General features: G+C 43.7%; 1 protein-coding gene across 5 annotated transcripts in view; it reads left to right on the top strand.

Moving 5' to 3' along the window:
* LOC147034601 (roundabout homolog 1-like) overlaps positions 1 to 22,232 on the top strand; it is a 451,205-nt gene that overhangs the window by 389,117 nt on the left and 39,856 nt on the right. For 4 of the 5 annotated variants that reach the window (XM_085885921.1, XM_085885911.1, XM_085885928.1 and 1 more), the window contains 3 exons: positions 15,644 to 15,765; positions 15,957 to 16,188; positions 17,811 to 17,935. In XM_085885921.1, coding sequence (XP_085742047.1) covers positions 15,644 to 15,765; positions 15,957 to 16,188; positions 17,811 to 17,935 — 479 coding nt within the window. The remainder of the gene's footprint in view (positions 1 to 15,643; positions 15,766 to 15,956; positions 16,189 to 17,810; positions 17,936 to 22,232) is intronic. The other variant, XM_085885946.1, reaches the window with a different exon arrangement.

Below are 22,232 nucleotides of genomic sequence, written 5' to 3'. Positions count from 1 at the left end.
GGAACTCCAGCCTGCACAGGAAGACGGGATGAAAGAACTCCATTTAGGGCCACACGTTGACTGCGACAGGAGAGGAAGTCTGCGAGCCATGAGTGGAGATGGCCTTGAATACCATGGGAAGAGAGTTTGGTGAGTAGGGCAGGGTGCCAGACTGTGTCAAAAGCACGTGATATGTCCAGGGATACGGCTCGGATTTCCTGTCTGGCATTGAGGACCTCCATCCATTGATGGGAGAGCAGAAGCAGCATATCCAGGGTAGAGTGACCTGGTCTGAAACCAAATTGATGATTGGAAATCAAGCCATTGGAGAAGAGGAAGGATTTCATATCTGAAGTGATGATGGATTCCATAACCTTGCTGATGATTGGGAGAAGGCTGATTGGTCTGTAGTTACAGGGATCTGTTTTTGCACCTTTTTTGTGCAGGGCAGTGATGTTAGCAAATTTCCAAGCAGATGGCAGATGACCTTGGGCAAATGAGAGGGTGAATAGAACAGAGAGAGGGTGAGCAAGAGCAGAAGAGCAGGCTTTGAGGACACGTGGGCTGATGCCGTCTGGACCGGTTGCAGAATCTGACTCGAGGTTTGAAAGCAAGCTCTCCACCTTGTCAGGAGAAAAGGATACAGATTCCAGGGACAGTTGGGTGCGACTGGGTAAAGTGGGTAGAGATAGTGATGGGTTTAGGACACAAGATTTAGCTGCAAACACCGAGTTTAGACATTCAGCTTTATCACGTGTGGAATCAGCAGTGCGGCCATTTGAGGTAAGGGAGGGGATGGAGGGGGAACATACACCAGAAACAGATTTGATTAAACGCCACCAGGATTTTGAGGAGGGAGGGAGGTTTGAGAGTTCAGACTTGAGATGAGAAAGATGTTGTTTTCTGGCTCTCCTGAGGGTAGATACACACTTGTTCCGAGCTTTGTGGAAAGAACTGAGATTGCCCTCAGTTGGGTTTGCTTTCCATGAGGCAAAGGCAAGTTGTTTCAGGACAACTGCCTCGCCACAAGCTTCAGTAAACCAAGGGTGGGAGGAAGGGTAAGACAACTGAACACGAGAGGGGATAAATCTGTGCATGAGGGAGAGCAAGTTTCTTTGAAAGAATTCCCAGGATGAGTTGATGTTTGAGAAAGTAGTGATAGGAGACCAGTCTATAAGTTTGATGGCTGCTCGGAGACCCTGCCAGTCGGCTTGAGTAAAATGCCAGACTCTACGGCGGTGAGGTGGTTCTCTGATAACAGCCAGAGAGATGTCCACTTTGACAAGGACGTGGTCAGAAGAACCAATTGGAGCGAAGGAAGAGCAGCAGATATTGTCAGGGAAATTTGTCAAAATCATATCCAGAAGAGATGGAGTACCATTGGTTGAGATCCGGGTCGGGAAGTTGACTGAGTCAGTCCCAATGAGTCGCAGAAAGCTTTTGCTGAGGTGCCATGGCAGGTGAGAGAGGTACCCACACCTAGCCAAGTGGCGTGATGACAATTGAAGTCACCACATAAGAGGAAGAGAGAGTTTGGATGAGAAGATAGAAGATGTTGATGATATGATGAGATAGAATTGATGAGATAGAAGCTTCCAAGTTGATGAGAGGACATGGTACAAGATGGCTCAAGAGAGATGTTTGTGGTGAATCTTGTGTAGGAATGGCCTGGAAATCTTCATCACTATTCAGGAAGAGAGGGTCCAGGAGAACCATGTCCTTTGACGCCAGGCACAAACTCCACAACCTTCGCAAACTATACCTGGTCGCCTCCAATGCCAGGTGTGTGATTTTATATTCCTCTCCAATGCTGCGTATAACAGCTCTCAGTGTGCAAATTGTGCTGCCCCAACTTTGTTTTGAGAAAGTGGAATTCGTGCACAGATTTGAAAACATCAGATGCTATTCAGACACCCCAAAGACATGAGTATGGAGGCCATTTGAAGAAAAGCACCTCTCCGTAACAAGTGATTTTCTTGAACTGTTTTGTATTTATCTCTCTGTGACATTGTAGCAGAACGGTATCATCAGCAACAGTGGCCATCTTTCAAGATCAAGGTGTGTGTGTGATTATTATTATTATTATTTTTTTAAAGGTGAGTTACAAATATTTCCCTGAAAAGTTTTTTTTAAGAGCCTAAAATATGGCGTCCATGCCAATGGCATCAGAAAACCCAAATTGTGTGACTATAGCCTGAAACTACAAAGAGAAGGACAAACGTCATGCAAAATTTCACTTCATGGTGCAGATAAAACTATTTCAGAGAAAGACATTTTGACACTGCATTATTATACAGTTCTGTATATTTATATCATTCACCGAAGCCAGGAAGCACAGCCACACGATAAATTTAACCAAGCACGTACTACTCGATCAAATTTGTAACAAGCAGCAAAGAGCAGAGAACATTTCAACCATGTCCCATTGACCTCCTCAGGCCTCTATCTCCGGCCCCATCAAGTGTCCTTTTATCGACAGTTTGCAACCAATTCAGGGTCTCGAGGCCAGTTGAACATGGAGAATAATGGGAACGTTAAATATTGAGTCTGCCATCATCTATCGTCTGTTTAATCCAAGTTTGCAACTGGTATTGTATGAATGTGCATGATTGTTTCTGCTTGTGCATTTCCTGGCCACCGTCCCATTTCCATGTGTCCACGCTTCGAGTTCTTGGACAGTGTATGGGTGAAGGATGAAGAATGTGTCATTTCTCTCAAGTTTCTAGACATGCAGGCATCGATATGGAATGGCACAGTCGGCTTATAGCCTCACCTTAACCACATGCAAGTATTTTCTCTGGAGACATTTGAAATGTCAAGCATTCACACAAAGACCACACACCACGGGATGGAGGCTGAAAGTTGTTGTGCAATTGATGCAATAAAGACTTGCATCACAGGATCGTGAACAATTTCATCCGCTGCTTGGAGGCAGTGCTTTGGCAAAATTGTTCGTAACGTTTTTCTTTCGTGTAGAGTCGAGGCTCATGTACTGTAGGAGGTAGAACATACAAGATCTGGATACAACAGGCCAAAAGAAACAGCAGAAAGAGAAGGGGAAATTGTCAGGTCAGGCCAGATTAGATCTGTGACTTGCTGCAGGTATCATGTAAACCTGCACTAACCTGCTCCATGGTCGGGTTGACGGTGACTAAACCGTCTCCCTCACCAGGTTTCGTGGTGAGGAGGGTGTATGATATGGACACTCAGAAGGATTAAAATCAAAACCTGTCAAAGGGAGGAAGCCAACGGCCATCCATACCTTGTGAGCCAACGGCCATCCATATCTAGTGGCCAACTGTGTCTGCGGATGTCCTCCTGCAGTTAGGTTACTTCTGTTTTTGGGGTGTTTTTTTTTTTTAGGTAGTTTGCACTCCAACCAACGAAAAACCCTTCACTCCGCAAAACACAAAAAAGCAAAGAAATCTGAAAACCCACTCAGTGGGAGTACCTCTTTTGCAGCTGCCCTTCACAGGGAAGCTCACCGGATGACGAAATTGGCGCAAAGCCTTTGGGACCCCCACTCTTTGATGATAGGAGGAAAACCACGGGGTAACCTTCCTGGGTCAGATTGCGGTAGTGTGTGTCGGGTGGTGCTGAGGTGTCATCCACCAGATGGTGGTCTCCCTGGGTTAATCTGAGGTGGTCCCTTTGGGTGGGTGCCTGGAATGTCCTATCCCTAAGAGAGGATGATCACCTGTCTCTGTTATCATCTGAGCTCAAACGTTTGGACATCGGTATTGCAGCACTCTCTGAGGTTCGGAGACAGAATGGTGGCAAGTTCATGGCGGGTTGTTCCACCTACTATTGGTATGGTCACTGTGATGGTTACCCTTCCCAAGGAGATGCTGTAGCTGTCTCCAATAAGCTGACCTCAATGATAATTGAGGTAACACCGGTCAACGAGCGTATTATGAGACGAAGGATTCATCACTCCTTGGGTGGCATTTCCCTGGTCTCGGTACATGCTCCGACTGAGGCGAGTGATCTCACTGTGAAGGACACATTCTATGCCACACCGAGTCTGTGGTTGATCATTGCCCCAGGTGAGATACTCTTCTGGTCTTGGGGGATTTCAATGCATCAACTGGAACTGATAGGGGATGGTTATGAGACATGTGTTGGTCCCCATGGGTCTGGAACTGTGAACCAGAATAGCACCAAGTTATTTGACCTTGCAAGAAGTCATGGACTTAGGGTGGCTTGTAAATGGTTTCAGCACCTACAGGCTCATCACTGGACTTGGTATTCCAATGCTGGTGGTGTGGCAAAGGAGATTGACCATGTGCTCATTGATGGTTGTTGGAGGATGATCCAGAACTGCAGGGTCTACTGGAGTGCTCAGTTCCTCAATACCTACCACAGGCTTGTTGTAGCAACTCTGAAGATGCAACTTAAATCCGGGAGAATGGTACCATCCCAACCGAGGCTGGATGTCAGCAAGCTCAAGAATGAGAGGGTAGCTGAGGAGTTGCGAACAGGCTGAGTGGGGATTTGGGGGGTCTGAGTGCTTTTCGGAATCCTGAAGAGTTGTGGAATGCCTTGAAGACCACCATGCTTGGCATTACTGGTGGAAGTCTTGGAACTCAACGCAGGCAAAAAGAAAAATTTTGCCTCTCAAGGGACACTGGATACCATTGACCAGAGTTACAGTGCCAGGCTTAATGGCAGAGCTGAGCTGTTCAGTTCTCTGCTCCACTTGAAACATAGGCATCCCAACTGACTGGAAGAGGGGCCTTGTTGTCTCTTGATGGAAATGGCAGGGTGAGCGCCAGGACTGCAACAACTACCGAGGGGTGACGCTGCTCTCAGTGCTCGGCAAGGTCTTTACTCGGATAATTCTTGCTAGGGTTCACCACCATCTGCTTGAGCACCAGTGCCCAGAGCATTCAGGCTTTACACAAAAGAGGTGAACGATTGACCGTATCCTTGCCCTTTAGGTCCTCACCAAATGCAGACGAGTGTTTCGGCATGGGCTGCTTGCAGATTATGTTGATCTCTGCAAAGTGTTTGATTAAGGGAATCAGATGCCCTCTGGAGGATTCTTGGACTTCGTGGGGTGCCACCAAAACTGATCAATCTGATGTCTAAACTAGAATCTGATACGGATGGAGTACTGCTCTCCCCTCTGGTTGGTGCTCCTGCCTCCCACCTTTCTCGGCTTCACGCTGTAGAAACCAAGGCATTTCAGATCATTGGCATCTCCCACAATGAGGCTGAGTCTTTGGGCCTCTCACTCTCTCACCGCAGGCAGGTCAGTGTTCTTTCTGTCTTCTACCGTCTCCTCTCTGGTCTTGCCCCCCCCCCCTGCTGTGTCTGCGATTTGTCCCCATCTTATTTCCGCAGGGCGCTCAAGGTCCGCTAACAACCCTCTTCTGGTGAAACTACCAAAATCACGAATCACTGCTCACATTCACTCTTTCATTCCTCTTTTTCCCCGCCTTTGGAATAAATTCCCTAACTCTGTTCAATCCCATTCTTCCCTCCAGGCCTTCAAAACAGCTGTTCGCCACCACCTCTTATCATCCCCCATCCAAATCCTCGATCTTTTCTACCCCCGTTAATCCACCCAAACCCACGTCCTTCAAATTCCTTGCTTTCCTTCCTGAAAGTCCCTGTAATGTCCATCTTGTATTCCCCATGTTCCCCGCCCCATCCCTCTTCATTCCACAGATATCCCAATGTCTCTGTTCTCCATTGTTTTGTCCTTCCCTCTCCCGCTCCTCTTGTCTCATGCCCTCCTTGCTGTGCATTGTGTATTAGCTCTCATACGAGCCTCAACAAGGTATACAAACCAAACAAAAAAATACTGAGTGTGCTGCAAGGTGTGGTGATACCATCTCTGACTTATTTCCAGTTGTTACCAGAGTTTGTCAGGGGTGTGTACTGGCCCCCACACTTTTCAGCACTTGTGTGGACTAGATTCTGGGGAGGATGTCGGAGAGATCAAGATGCAGTGCATCATTTTGGAATGTCAAGATCTTTGACCTTGATTTCGCAGATGATGCAATCATCTTTGCGAAGACTGGATATCTTTTAGGGGGCCTTCGAGGTGCTGATTGAGGAGTCGGGGCTGCTGGGATTGGGATTACGGGTTTCTTGGGTTCAAACTCAGATCCAGACTTTCAATGACATCTTGAATGCTGTTATCTTGTCTGTACCCGGTTGTGGTGAGGATGTTGAGGTCACGGAGAGATTCGCTTACCTTGGCAGTGATATTCATGTCTCTGCTGGCTGCGAGTCAGAGGTCAATAGACGTCTGGGTCGGGCCTGGGGAGTCATGGATTCACTGGATCATGGGTTGTGGCCCTGTAGGTACCTGTGCAGGAGGACAACAGTCCGTTTTTCCAGTCCTTGCTGCTTCCTGATGCTGATCCTTTTCACATGATTCTCTCAGTGAGGGAGCCTCATGAGTGGAGAAGGCCATTGGGCTGACCACTTGCCTCTTGATTGCAGCAGCTTTATGGGGATGAGCCAGGCATCTGCCTGGGGGATGACCAGACTGAGGCCCCTGGAGTACAGGCAGAAAGTGGAGGCAGCGACACGCTGCTCCGGCGCATGCTCCCATACCTGACCTGACCTGAGTGGTATAATGGCTGTATAAAAGATCATGGTTTTGGATTGAGGACGATTTGAGATGGTGGCGAACAGATGTCTTGAAGACCCGGAGGGAGGAATGATATTGATGGGGATGTGGATGTTTGTTCCACAGATGGGAAAAGAGGAATAAATGTTTTCACGATAATTATATTTCCATTAAATATTGTCCCTATTCGATTAATATCTTGTTGCTTTATAGACATAAAAACATTTATTTATAATTGTAAGTATCTCATCATTTTGTGTGCCACCCTCAAGTTCACAAAGGTATTAATTATGCAGCATCCACAGCTAACAAGGCTGCATTCAACTGGCATGTCCGACCTTTACACAAATCGACCGGCTGAAATAAAGGACCGACCATGAGTCTTTATGCCATTGTTGTGTCCATTGCCACAAGTCCCTTACATTTCTGTATTACCTGCTTTTGTGTTACTTGTTTCAGAGATAAAGTAGGACAAGTAGACTGTCTGCCTCTACATCATTCTGCTGGCTGTGTCTGTATATTTATGCCTGTAAGGTTTACCTGTATGTTCATGTGCTGCCCACGAGACACAACCACATCATGGTCTCTCCTATTTCCATTACTGAGCTTTACTGCACCAACGATTTGAAGGACCTTGTTCTCACCCTTCTTCTACAATTTCCTCTCTTTGCATTGTGGTGCATCTGCTGTTGTCCCATTATTTTCCATTCGCCCCAGTTTTGTCCATTGATCGATTGCCCACTGTCATTCTGCTCTCCCGTGAGCCTCAATACTTAAAAAACAAAAAAAATCCAATCCATTTTATCTGCTCCCTCTTGCCCTTTCCTATCTCCATATTCATTGTCGACTCACTTTCCTCCCTTAAATACATTATCTTGTCACCCCAAGCCCCCAAAGCAAAAAAAAAAAAAAATAAAAAAAAAATACCCTTCCACACCCACTTTGAATTTTTGCAATTTCTCTGCTGAGCCCTCTACCTTATCCTGCAATCATGCTGCCCCTCTCCCTCCCTCCTTTTCCAGCTTTCTTCATTCCTTCTCATTCTATTGCTCACATTTGTCCTTCTTCCTCCATCCCACTCATCAAAAAACTGTTTTCATTCCTCTCATCATTTCTTTATTCATTATTTGATTCACATCGTTGTGGTCATGCTACCTCCACATGCGAGCTGTGATAAATCCTTCACTGTTTATTTGTCCAATCCTCTTCCTCCTTCTAGGACCCTTTATCATTCTACTATAATACTACCTCTTGTTATTCCTTCCTCTTTTCTGGACAGGATATAAAGTCCTCATCACATCCCATCACACACATACAATGCAGCCTTTTTAAGAGCATTCCATGATCCTAATATTCACTCCAGCAGCGACGTATGTATCTGTGTTGCTGACCTCTGTATTCAGAAATGGATTCCACCGTGATGTAAGTGCTGATGCTTGTGTCCACATTTATCTCTGGGTTTGTCTCCCTCTCTACAGCAAGTTATGCTTATGTGCATGATGCACCACCCTCCCAATCGTGATTACATGATGCATGAGGCTCTCTTGCCCAAGTTAAACTTCCTACAACCTCCCACTCCAATTCTCGATTTGTAACATGCGGTGATTTCAGCTGGCTTGGCATTGCTCCTCATACTATTGTTCATCGTGCCACAGCCAATGCCTTTTATCACAATTCAGGCCTTCCCCCAATCTGTTGGAATCTCAATCCATAATTGTCGTAGTGGCTCCGATTCTCTGATAGGCTTGATCATGATCAATTTCTCCCTACAAACTTTCCTACTTGTTCTTCGCTCTTCCTGGCTCCTTATATCATGACCGATCAGCCAATCAATTTAATTTCCTTTCCAATGCTTTTCATTTCGAATGAAAGCTCAAAGTGCTTCACAAATATAGAAATCGTAAAAAGACTAAGAATTGAGAAAATCAACTCAAAAGATAATATTTTATGAGATGTTTGTGAACTGTAAATGATGGTTTTGAGGATTTTTCAAGGCAGCAAATTGCATGATGACAGTCGTTGAGGGAAATTGGTAACTTTGAGGATTGAAGTGATGTAATACAAATTTAACAAGCCTTATATACGAGCCTGGCTTGCATATTCTAACTATGTTGTAAAAGCGAAAGAGAACAGGCAGGTACACCTGCCAACACCGAGTTACAGTAATCCAGGTGCGATAGTATGAGAGCATGGACCAAAGTTTCGTTTGTGTTCTGATTTGAGCACGAGCAGATTTGAGTAATATTTTGCAGATGAAAGAAAATAGATTTATAGATTTTATAAATATCCAGAATATATGAAAGTGTTTGGTCCATGGATGCGGAGATCAGGTGGTGATATCACAATGTGGAGTATCACTGTATGGAGATGGATAATTTCGAGAAAGGATGAAGAGCCAATGATCCAGTCCAAGAGCATTGAATTTGAGAAGTTTCTTGGACGTCCACATTTGAATTGAAGAGATATAGAGTTACGGAAGAGAACACATATCAGGTTGAGTGGACGAGTAGATCTGAGCATCAGTACCATGCCATTGTTTAAGCTGACATTAATATATTGGGCATTTAACAGTCTGACATCCTGCTCTGCTTGTCAAGCACATTTCTTGTGTATTACCTGGCGATCCGACTTCCCCCACTCAACCAGCTTGTTTATTTGCATGTGGCACATGGCTGCAGGTTTGCATCAGTTCTTGTAGAGATGCAGTGATGCCACTGATGCAGTCCCCCCTCTAAGTTAAAGCAGGAATTTGGAATTTTTCCCAGGTGCCAGTGATGGCTCATGCGCTCTTTGTGAAGAGTACTGTGGGATCTTTAATGTCAACCAACCGACGCAACAAGGCGAAACACCCATTGTAACGTCCATCAGAGGAAAGGCACACATATTCATGCCTCACTGCCTGCAAAAACACCAGGATAACAGTTTGTAGCTGTGCCGAGATTTCAATCCAGACTAGACAGCACAGATGCTAGTGCGCATACCTCGAGGCCAGTGGTTCTCAACTCGTTTCAGTCCACGGGCCACCAGGCCAATCAAAAAATTTTTCATGGACCACCACCTTTTTGAGACATGATAAACTAGAACGGGCACTCATAGAGCGCATACCTTCGCCGCCACTACTTTTTTTGTTCTTGGTATGAGTGTGGGGAACTGGTTTCAGATGAATGGTCTTATGACACAAACCACATATCTATAATGTCATGACCCCCCCCGACTTTCGGGGGCTACGGACTAAACAACAATCAACTCACGTCGTTTTGGCGAGTCTTCACTCGCAAGCTCGGTGAATACAACGTTTCAACAAGAGAAGGTAATCTCGTTTGATGCTGGTTTCATGCAAATGGAATAAGAATTGACTGAGTTATGCCGAAAACCGCATATTTTTCTAGGGCGTGACCCCCCCCCGACATTTTACCCTAACCGGTGACATGTGTTATGACGTCATTGTGTCACAAGATTGGGCATTAAATTCTGAACATTTTGGTGCTGGGTTCATGTAAAGCGGACGAGAATTGACCGTGTTATCATAAAAAGACGATTTTGACCTTTTCTTGACCTTGACCTTTGACCCGAACGATCCCAAAATCTAATCGAATGCTTCCTGGCTAATAACCTATCATCCCACCAAATTTCATGCAATTCGGTTTAATACTTTTTGAGTTATACGAATCACAAGATTACAAATAAATAAATAAATAAATAAATAAATACACGCCGACCAAAACATAACCTTTCGCAGAATGCGAAGGTAAAAAGAGTAGACAACAAACATTTTGGTTTGAAATTTATTTATTACTAACAGATTTTTGGATTCTCTTCTCACTGACAAGCTTTTCAATGTTTGGAGTGATACTTGACAATGCACAACAAATATCACTTTCCACTGCAAGCCAATTCCTCTGTTTGGACTTAATGTGCAACAAACACAAAAATCCAGTCTCATACATACATGTTGATGCAAATAGCTAAATAAATCTGACTGCTTGTGCTAACAGATTTGGTTAACTCCCCATCATGCTGACCCAAAATTTATCCATGGTCGACTGCTGGTACACGTGTTGAGCTGCAAAATCATTTTTGCGATCCAAGAATTCCTCCTGCAGATCCTTTGGAGCACTATTAACATCTGTTGTGAATGGATTTCTGATGAAAGATAACACATCCCTTGTCCTGTCCACCTCCGGAAAGTATCGTTGGAATTTGTCCCATAGCTTCCATAAATGATCGAGAATTTCTTTCCAAATGGCTTCCTTTTCCCCGGGAATGGCATCCACATTTGGAAATTGAACCAAGTTATTGCCTTCGACTCTTACGATCCAGAGTTCTAATTTGTTAAGAAAAGCCTTGATGAGGCTTTTGTTAGACAACAGATTTGACTTTTTCCTTGCAGCTGAAGATTCAGTTTGTTCAAGATTCCAAAAATAGACAAGATACGCAAGTTCTGAATTTGACTGCGTCAGCACATTTTTGAATTCCTCTTTCCCTTGAGCCTGGACAAATAAATCCAACTCCTCTCTCAATTTAAAAAAACTCTGTTGAGTACGTTCCCTGCTGACAACCACCATACTGAAGTGTAGAACAGCAACACATCAAAGTCAGAACCCATGTCCAGGCAAAATCTTTTGAGCAGCCTGGACCTGGTGTTCATAGCTGATGATTTGATGCAATTCACCACCTTCACCAACACTTTGAAAATGGCGTTCAGTTGATCAGGCAATGTTTTTGATTCCAAAGCTTCCCTATGAATGAAGCAGTCAATTCCAGTTACCATTGGAGTGCATTGTTTCACCAATGTTTGGAAGCCCGATATTGAGCCCGTGTGACTTTGGACAATGTTTCTGTGGACCACCGAAAACGTGACCATGGACCACCAGTTGAGAACCACTACTCGAGGCCATCCTGCGAGCCATTCATCCAGTTAATGAATGGTGTTTACAAAGAAATCCTCTCCTATCCCAGTGGATGTCAGAGTGCCCTAAGTCAGTTTATTGGGCCCATTCTTGTTCCTCGTCTACATTAGTGACCTCTCTGATGCTCTTGAATATCATTTCTTCCTTTTTAAAGATGACTTCACATTCTCTCGTAAGCTAACTCATCCCACTGACAAGCAGACAGAAGCTGTGTCACTCTCTGATGATCTTTCAATTATTGAATGATGCTCTTGTCAATGCAACATGACTTTCAATCTTGGCAAATCTCACATTCCTATCTTGTCTTTCTGGAAAGATCACCAAATGATCTACCTATCTGTTTTCATGGTCAGCCACTTGAAGAGGTTCAGTCTCTTGAACTTCTCGGCTTCACCATCAGCTATGGCCTCTCACGTGCCGACCATATAGCAAATGTGCCCTCTAAAGCCAGCTGCAGACTGGAATCCTCCATCGTTCCAAGTCGTACACTGTAAAATCAAAGCTACTCACAGCTTACAAGGCCTTTGTCCAGAGCTCAATGGAGTACCCCTCTCCACTATGGGTTGGTACCCCAGTATTACATCTTTCACTCATTTTATCTGTGTGAACTCAAGCTCTTACCATGGGTGGCATCTCCCACGATGAGGTTGGAGTACAAGCTTTGTTGTTCTCCAGTCACTAACAGGCCTTTCATTCTTTCAAAAACCCATGGAATGAGGACTTTGACATCTTCAGCGACAAAGACTCCATTTTCTGTTTGTCTGATATCTGATGTCTATTCATTCACTTGTATCTTGTATGTTTTGAGAATGGAACATTATGGGGCCAGTAGATTTGGCAGACATGATGGAGCCCTCATGGAGAGTGTTGTGGGGGAACGGGAGTGGTGATTATTTGGGGTGCATTGGCGGGGGGGGGGGGAAGTAGGGGGAAGCTCACGGCAGTCCTATGGGTTTGCAGTGCTCCTAAACATAATGGGGTCCCATGAGGGAATTTAGTGTGGAAAAAAAATTATGTTTTTAGCTTTTATAGATTTTTCAATCTAGGAGGGATTTGGAATAAAGGGAGGGGGGTTCTCTGTTATGGCTTGAGTGGTTGCCACTAATTGCTTTGGGATAATGTCGGCCCCATGGGAGAATAATTATGAAGAAAAAAAAATGAAGTTATTAGCTTCAATACATTTTGATATTTAAGGGGGGGGGGATTTGGAATCGGCTTCTTCTCCTTCTCCACCTTTTAAAAGGGGTGAGGTCCAGTGGAACCAATCAATCTTCTGCTCTGCTTTGACCATGATACTCCTACACTTCCCTCTGTCTTTAGTCACATCTCTCCACTCTCCAGCCACCTCACCTTATTGATATCCCTTAGCTGGGAGGGTAATCTATTTAACTGCCTTAATTGATCCTGACCAAACTTTTCAAGGGTACAGTATGCCCCATGGGGGAGGGATGGGTGAGAGGTGGGTAGGTCGGGGTGTGGGAGCGGGGGTGGGATTGGGGTTTTTTAAAGGAGTTAGGGGTTGGTTGTGTTTGTTGTTTTGAGAAGTGGGTGGCGTAGTATGTGGACTCCCCCTATTTCTTGGCACTTGTTATTATTTTATACTTACTTCTTAGTCATATTTGCAGCATAGCTGATGGACTCTGTGACTGTTAATTATCCATCCACTGGGACCATAATGTGTGCAGAGCGTTGGTGCTGCCTAAGCAGTCTCCTTGACTATTGGGCACAATCCTGGACGGGTCGCCACTCCGACACAGTACACCAGCATGCTGGCACTCATTTTGCCGACCTCGGAAGGATGACAGGCCGAGTTTACCCCACCTGGTATTAATTCAACAGCTGAGCGGGATTTGAACTCAGGACGCTCGGATCCCAAGCTCGCCGCCCCAACCATTAAGCCAACACCAGGCTACAGATAATTGTATGACCAAACAAGAAGCTTGGCAGTGTGGTAGTTGGGGAGGTAACAACCTAACTCCCTGTAATATTGTCATGAATCCAGGCTCATTGAACCTGAAGTCAAATCAATCTTGGCCATTATTTGTTATTTCCCAAGGTCTTAAGGAATTTTTGCCATGACGACCCATGAGAAATAAAGCCGAACAACTTATTACTTCTTCTGTGGTTATTACTGTAACTAATTTTACTTTAAAACTTTCACTGATATAAAGTAGACTTGGAGGGGAATTTCACACACACACACACACACACACACACACACACACACACACACACACACACACACACACACACACACACACACACACACACACACACACACACACACACACACACACACACACACACACACCTGACACTGCTGGGGTGCTACTTTACATATCAAGTACACAGTTGGTTATGACCTACGTTTGCCACTTTTTCACTCTACCCCAGTGCAGAATGTAAACGTCATGAGCCTGAGATGTTTACTTATATCTTATGCACAGAATGAAATGTGCTTTAACATTCAACACAGCAGACAGCATGTAAGACACACAGGAGGAACCTTTTGAAGGCCATTTCGAGAGAAGCAGGTACCCATGCACGGTCAGCTCTCAGCCTGGCCTCTGTAGAATCAACATGGCAGAAAAAGTTCATGGGGAATGTGCCCTGCTTCTCACAGCATGAATGTTGCAGATAGACCCAGCCAACATCATTTGTCTCAGACTTGTGCTGGGGAACATGTTATTTAACCTTTTAAAAATTAAAATAGGCCTAGAAGGAATGGCCTCGCACGCGAGTCGATTATTTGACCAGTCTTTCACCAAAGGTGTTGATCGCAATGAGAATACAGAGGCTCATTCAGCACAGCAGCTGCTTGCAATGAGTAGACCAACAGCAAGTTTCTTATATTGCTCTGCCACGGCACTTTCATCAACCAAGGTTTGACCCATTCAAGACTGCATACCTCCTGCTCCATTTGTACTCCCAGCCAAATCCCAAAGTCATTCTTATTGCTTCCTTTCTGTTACATAGGGGAATGGCAGGTGTGGCTGTGAGAGGTGGCAGTTGGTGTTGGGGTGGGAGGGAAAGGAGCGAACGGAGTTGCTGATTCCCACAATGTATCTCCCATCCCTGTCCTTGTTCTGGGAATGATGAGAATAAGGACCAGATGGTGTCTACCTCATTGAGTCTGGTCTTTCTTCTCCTGAACTGAGCAAAACAAACTGCCCTTGTGAGTTTCTGTCCAATATGGAGGCAAAAACCAAAGTCTCATCCGTGGTACTTCCAAAATGGTAACCACGAAGTACATGAAAGGAAGACACTTTGATAGGAAGACACTATAGCCCTATAATGTCTGCCTCCTATTCAAGGTTTGTTACCTCCATCACTGAAGGTGAAGGATGTTAGGTTTTCACCCCTCTCTGTCTGTTTGTTTATCTGCCTGTGTGCAGGATATCTCCAAAAGTTGTAGATGGATCCAGATAAAATTTGGTGGGCAGGTTCGGTGTGTGACGAGGATGAACTGATTAGATTTTCGTGAAGATCCAGATCCGGATCTGATTTCTAGAAAATTTTCAGTGATTCTTCACCATTGAGAGATGGGGCCAAAAATGATATTTAGCACGATATCTCAAAAAGTTGGACACGGATTCGGACGAAATTTAGTGGACACGTTGGGTGTGTAACAAGGAAGAAATGATTCAGTTTTAGTAAAGATTCAGATCAGGATCTGGATACAATACTTTTTAAAGTGATTCTTCACCATTGAGAGATTGGGCTAAACTGATATATGGCACGATATCTCAAAAGTTGCAGACGGATTCGGATGAAACTTGGTGGACAAGTTGAGTGTGTGACCATGACAAATTGATTCGATTTTGGTGAAGATCCCAATCCGGATCTGGATACGAGAATTATTGAATTTTTAAAGTGATTCTTCACCATTGAGAGATAGGGGTAAACCGATATATAGCATGATATTTAAAAAAATGTATTGGGCCCGATATATTCTCATGGATCAGACATTGCATGGTGGAGGTATGCGCTCTACCGAGTGGCCTTCTAGTTTTAATATTTAACGGCTGGACGAGTGTTGAAGTAATGCCAACCATCCTATGAGAGTCCAATGAAAAAGGCTGTACTTCTTCAAGTAGCAAAGACACAATTGCTAATGTACAGGTGCAGGTGCATAAATATAATTACACTTTTGTTTGTGGTCTGGAAGATGCTTCAGCACCTCGCAGAGGCTTGGACCATGGCACAATTCTCTGGGAACTTGGACGCCTGACCATCCGCCTGAAGGAGCCAGAAGTGCTCAGTTCTACTACATTGCGCCTGAACTGGCTGGTTCGTTTTAAATCCGTTGTTTATTTCCCCTCAATTTATCCTTTTTTTCTTAACAGCTCATTTATTTATCTCCACCAGATGTTTTCTTTCTTTTGAACTTTTGGTCCCTTCATGTTTGTCAATATCAGTGGTCTTACAGTCCTCTTTCTATTCTGATAAGATCCCCATACGACAATTTTGCGTCTTTCCAGGTTTCGCACAACATGCTTTACGTTCAGGGCTATCGAATGCTGTTCCGGCACCTTAGCATTGCCCGCGTGAATGGAAACTGGTCAACAGTTGATGTAAAGTCTCCGACAGAGCACAGCGCCGTGCTCAGCCGCCTTCGCAAGGGCACAACCTATGAAGTTAAGGTCCGAGCCTTTTTTGATGGCTTCCAAGGACCTGACAGCAACGTGCAACTTGCCGCCACCCAAGAGGAAGGTGAGAAGGTGTCTTGAGGGGAAATTTTTCATGATATACGGTATGTGTCAATTAAATGATTAAAGTGTATTCACTGAGACCATAACCTGACAATTTAGGAATTAAGAAAAAGGCGCACTGATGTTCCATATTTTTATTATTTATTGTTTTTACATTACATTCTTATATAATTCTCTCCTGAGAACTAAACGGAACTATCCCACATCCAGGACCTAATTTATAGTTAAGTGCACCGAGGTAATCTTTCAAGTCCCGTACACTTTTGGTGTACACGGCAGTTTAAAGCCAATTGTTTGAAGCTGATACTGGTCTTTGTTCATTGTGGATGAATCACATTGTAAATGGGAACCTGAACTTTGATGTCACTTTTCTTCAGTGTCATATCATATTCGACAGCCCCGTTGACTTTACAGCAGCTTAATATGTTTAGGGAACTTTGTATTGTTGTTTAGATGTCACTTTGACACAGAAAAGTTTCCTTTTGTGTGTAAGACCCCACCAGTATCCATATCCTCTCCAGGAGATGGATACCCGTGAGGTCTTGTACAAATAATTTGTAATTTATCCAGTGTACCAACTACCGAACCACAATATATTTTTCAAAATTATATGAATACTTTAATATCCATAAGTGAGTGTTAGAATTTGGGACTGCCAATTTTGAATCCCTTCTGAAAGTATGGCGTCGTCGATAATGCTCCATCATTTCTGAGAAGCACTATGTCAGCATCATTTTTTGTCTCATTCTTGGATAACATTGAGACATAAACATGATAAATATACTCGTAAATGGATTCACCTGGAGCTTTCGAGTTGAGGAATGCAGTAGTTTTATATGGTTAAAAAAAAAACAAAAAAAATAACATGACTGCATGAAGGATTTAAATTGAATGGAGAAATTTATAATTCGCTAATTTGGCCGAGGCTGAGCAAAGCAACGTTGAGGCTGTTTATTCCTGGTACGCAATGGCGCAACCAGGGAGTAGGGTGGTGCTCAGGGGGACTCGAGCCTCCTCCTTGTCTCAAGTAAGAGAGAAAATCATCTGACTGGATTAGCACTGCTGGCAGTGCATCGCAGTCGGCACATCTCGCTCGAGACTGTGATTGACATTCTCTTGCACTCTCACCCCGTCGCCTTGATTTTATACTTTAATATTTTGTGGACCTCTGGAACCTACTCATTTAGCAGGTAAACTTAGCCCCCACCAAAAGAGAAATCCTGGTTGTGCCCCTGCTGATCCGTGAAACACCCTGCAACCCATGCCTACAGAAAACAGACGTCTTGGAATGCCGGCTACATTTTTCAATCCAATCAACATTTAACTTTGTTAAAAATAAATATCCAATGGGTACGTGCTCCAATGTTGAAAGTTTTGTGGCAATAGCTCAAGCAGTTGTGGAGAAAACAAATTTAAGAGTGAATAAATGTGAAAAAGTGAGGGCAGAAGAAAAAATAAGTGAGGGCCTTGGCTGACGTTCTACAACATAGTCAAGGATGGTTGTGGATGCCTATGACTAGTAATTATTTAATGTCATTGTCATCAGTTTAGAAGCTGAATAAATTGATTATTTGCACATCCCAACAACAAATGTCCTGCTCCCTCTTATTGATTCTCCAACAGCCCCCAGTGCAGCTCCACAAGATATCCGCCTAGAGCGGTGTAAAGAAGCTGATTGTGACAGCGTCATGGTTTCCTGGAAGCCACCTCCTGAGGATGAGCGTAATGGAGATTTGCTGGAGTACAAGGTATTGAAGCTTTTTTTTGTCTTTCCAAAATTTATGATGACTTGTTTTATCATATAAATTGCTCTGTTTTGATCTGTCAGGGCGGGATTAAGGAATTTCACCAGGGTACCAGCACACAATGGCCAACTGGTGTCAGAAAGCACCTTGGAACATTTCATACCTTAAGTAAATGCTTGTTGAGAAACCAGATGGCTTAGCTTTCCGTCCAAGAGGATTCTGTGCTCTTTGATGCAAGGCCTCGCCTCTGAAGTAACAGGATGGCAGTTTGCAGTCAAATGCCTTGAACCATTAGGATTCAAATCCAGGCTCGACAATTTGAACACACATACAGTGGGGAGAACAAGTATTTGATACACTGCCGATTTTGCAGGTTTTCCCACTTACAAAACACGTCGAGTTCTGTAATTTTTATCATAGGTACACTTCAACTGTGAAAGACGGAATCTAAAACAAAAATCCGAAAATCACATTGTATGGTTTTTAAATAATTAATTTGCATTTTATTGCATGAAATAAGTATTTGATCACCGACCAACCAGTAAGAATTCCGGCTCTCACAGACCTGTTAGTTTTGTCTTTAAGAAGCCCTCCCATTCTCCACTCATTACCTGTATTAACTGCTCCTGTTTGAACTCGTTATCTGCATAAAAGACAGCTGTCCACACTCAATCAATCAGACTCCAACCTCTCCACAATGGGCAAGATCAGAGAGCTGTCTCAGGACATCAGGGACAAAATTGTAGACTTGCACAAGGCTGGGATGGGCTACAGGACAATAGGTAAGCAGCTTGGTGAGAACGCAACAACTGTTGGCGCAATTATTAGAAAATGGAAGAAGTTCAAGATAACAATCAATCTCCCTTGGTCTGGGGCTCCATGCAAGATCTCACCTCGTGGAGCCTCAATGATCATGAGAAAGGTGAGGGATCAGCCCAGAACTACACGGCAGGACCTGGTCAATGACCTGAAGAGAGCTGGGACCACAGTATCAAAGAAAACCATAAGTAACACACTACGCCGTCATGGATTAAAATCCTGCAGTGCATGCAAGGTCCCTCTGCTCAAGCTAGCGCATGTCCAATCCCGTCTGAAGTTTGCCAATGACAATCTGGATGATCCAGAGGAGGAATGGGAGAAGGTCATGTGGTCTGATGAGACCAAAATAGAGCTTTTTGGTTTAAACTCCACTCGCCACGTTTGGAGGAAGAAGAAGGATGAGTACAACTCCAAGAACACCATCCCAACCGTGAAGCATGGAGGTGGAAACATCATTCTTTGGGGATGCTTTTCTGCAAAGGGGACAGCACGACTGCACCGTATTGAGGGAAGGATGGATGGGGCCATGTATCGTGAGATCTTGGCCAACAACCTCCTTCCCTCAACAAGAGCATTGAAGATTGGGCGTGACTGGGTCTTCCAGCATGACAACGACCCGAAACACAGCCAGGGCAACTAAGGAGTGGCTCCGTAAGAAGCATCTCAAGGTCCTGGAGTGGCCTAGCCAGTCTCTAGACCTGAACCCAATAGAAAATCTTTGGAGGGAGCTGAAAGTCTGTGTTGCCCAGCGACAGCCCCGAAACCTGAAGGATCTCGAGAAGATCTGTATGGAGGAGTGGGCCAAAATCCCTGCTGCAGTCTGTGCAAACCTGGTTAAGAACTACAGGAAACGTCTGATCTCTGTAATTGCAGACAAAGGTTTCTGTACCAAATATTAAGTTCTGTTTTTCTGATGTATCAAATACTTATTTCATGCAATACAATGCAAATTAATTATTTAAAAATCATACAATGTGATTTGCAGGATTTTTGTTTTAGATTCCGTCTTTCACAGTTGAAGTGTACCTATGATAAAAATTATAGACCTCTACGTGTTTTATAAGTGGGAAAACCTGCAAAATCGGCAGTGTATCAAATACTTGTTCTCCCCACTGTATGCTACTTCTGAGCCACCTGCCCAAAAATACTGACTATCCTGATGTCAACAATGAAGCTATTAATTCCTAGATGAATTTTTCAAATAATAATTCTTAATTAAGCGAAGAAATACACAAATATACTTGTGAAATGACAGAGACAGTTTTACATCTCTCGCTTTCTCTCTCTCTCTCTCTCTCCCCCCCTCTCTCTCTCTCTCTGATGTACCAGACTCTTCAAAGAGCAGCTTTCTGAGCAAGAGTTATCCTGAGTGGTTTGCCATTGCCTTCCCAGCAGTAGTTAGGGCAGGAATTTGTAACTTGTAATTTGTTTATGGTGCCAGTAATATCTTGCCTACTCTTCACGAAGGACACCACGGGGTCTTAACCAGTGTGACCACTCCTTGGCTTTTTTCACAAGATCTTGGCTATTCGTTGTTCACCTTGGCGTCTTGGTTTTCTAGATGTTTTCTTGTCGTATAGGTTTTCTATTGTCATCGCTTTTCTGAAACCTTGTCAATTCTCGGCTTTTTTCATTGGCTCACCTTGGCATTTATGAAAATGAGAAGTGGTCACACTGGTCTTAACGTCCATCAATTAACGGTGCTAGACGGGACACTCGTTTGACATCCATCCAAGTGACGACACATACATTGATGAATCACATTGACTGGGAAACATCAGGATGACAATTTATATTTCGGTCTGGATTCAAACTCAGGCTAGACAGCTTCGAGGCGAGCGTGCGTACCTCCAGGCCATCCTCCCAGCCCACTGTTTTACATCAGGAAAGATTAATGTAAGAAAACAATGAGCCACTTTAAATTAATTAAATGGCACAGAACATTCCAGAGAGGGATAAAATGGAATAAGCACTTGACTCAGCAGATGATCGCACGTGGTTTTAAACCCAGGTCTCAAAATCCACAACGGCACAAGCGCTGACCTTCTCAAATTATATTTTTGAAAGCTGACAGTAAATCGGCACTATAAAGAGGAATTTTTGACAGTCCCATTAAATGTAAATTGCATAACCATATAACTTGGATGTCTTGTTGTAAAACCTGGAGAGATGATGTGCAGCAATGAATTTTTTTTATCAACCCCCACTGTGATGCATCATGAATAATATGATTTGACAAGGTCTTCTCTTTTTTTGGTTAAAAAAAAAAAAACAACAAACACTTCTGCAATATTAAATATCATTTGGAAGGCTTTCAAAATTCTCAGCTTCAGCCACTGAACACTATTCCTGTGTTGTCTTTGCCTGCAGTGAACAGGCCATGCAGTTTTCCTGGATGAAATCGTCCATTTAATGTGCAATAGCAGCTGTTTCCAGGATAGTGTTTCTCCAACATTGTGCAGACTCATGCAGTCAAAGCAAGAGAATACGCTGCAGCTTGTCGACACTCCACTCGAGCACTCGAAGAAGCCTGCTGATTTATAGCAATGATGTCTTGCCATGTTTGAGTCGATTGGATCTTCGTGTCCAAGCATGTGCTTACACGTTCAGCTCACAGGGCAAGAGTCATCTGACTTATTCTAGGGAGGAACAGGGTTTAATGTAGTTACATGCATCTGTGTTTATGTGCTCATCGTGGGAAATATTGTGGTATCGGACACAAAATGCTATGAGCCAGATTTTAAGACGATGGCTGGATTGTGACTTAAATGGTGGCGGTATGCTCAAATATATAATCACTGGGGTGGTGATCAAGACTTATCTGCCCAAAATTGTTATCTTGTGCTAATTACAATTCATTGGTGTTGTGTGTTTGTGTGTGTGTTTTGTCTGTGTATATCTATATATAGAGTAGCTTATGAAAACTGAGTATGTTTGTTTCTTATACGTTTTCAAACCCCTGGACCAATTTCCCCGAACCTTACTACACTTCATTATTTTCACAAGCGGAAGGTCAGCATTAAAATAAAAACTTTTAAATTCTTCATAAAAATAGTGTAAAAACGTGACATAACAAAGCTTTTTGCGAGCGAGCCAGTATGTCACCTGACATAGGCCCACCTCTCACCTAACATTGACTCTGGTGGTGGAGCATAACACCTTGGCTGGGAGAGGGACATAGCTTGTACTGTGTGTGCGTATTCACAAGTTCATGCTCTGTCTGGAATCGAACCCATTGCATTGAAATATTTATTTTCTTGATGCAGAATGTAAATTTATATACAAAGCAATGATGTTTCTATAATCATCAGTTTCTATGGAACTACAATGAGTCTAGCAGATGGTCAGGGAGGCCGTGGGTTGTCTTTCCATCAAAAGAGGAGTTGATCACCTGGGAAATGTCATCTAAAAAAACCCTAAAGGACCATTAGATGTATGCAGAATATGTCTTACTGGAAGATGACTGAATTAATAGTGATGT

The sequence above is a fragment of the Eptatretus burgeri genome, chromosome 1 (assembly GCF_056783735.1).
Source record: "Eptatretus burgeri isolate ZD-2024b chromosome 1, Ebu_testis_v1, whole genome shotgun sequence".
NCBI lineage: Eukaryota > Metazoa > Chordata > Myxini > Myxiniformes > Myxinidae > Eptatretus > Eptatretus burgeri.
This window is presented reverse-complemented; position numbering and strand designations above follow the sequence as displayed.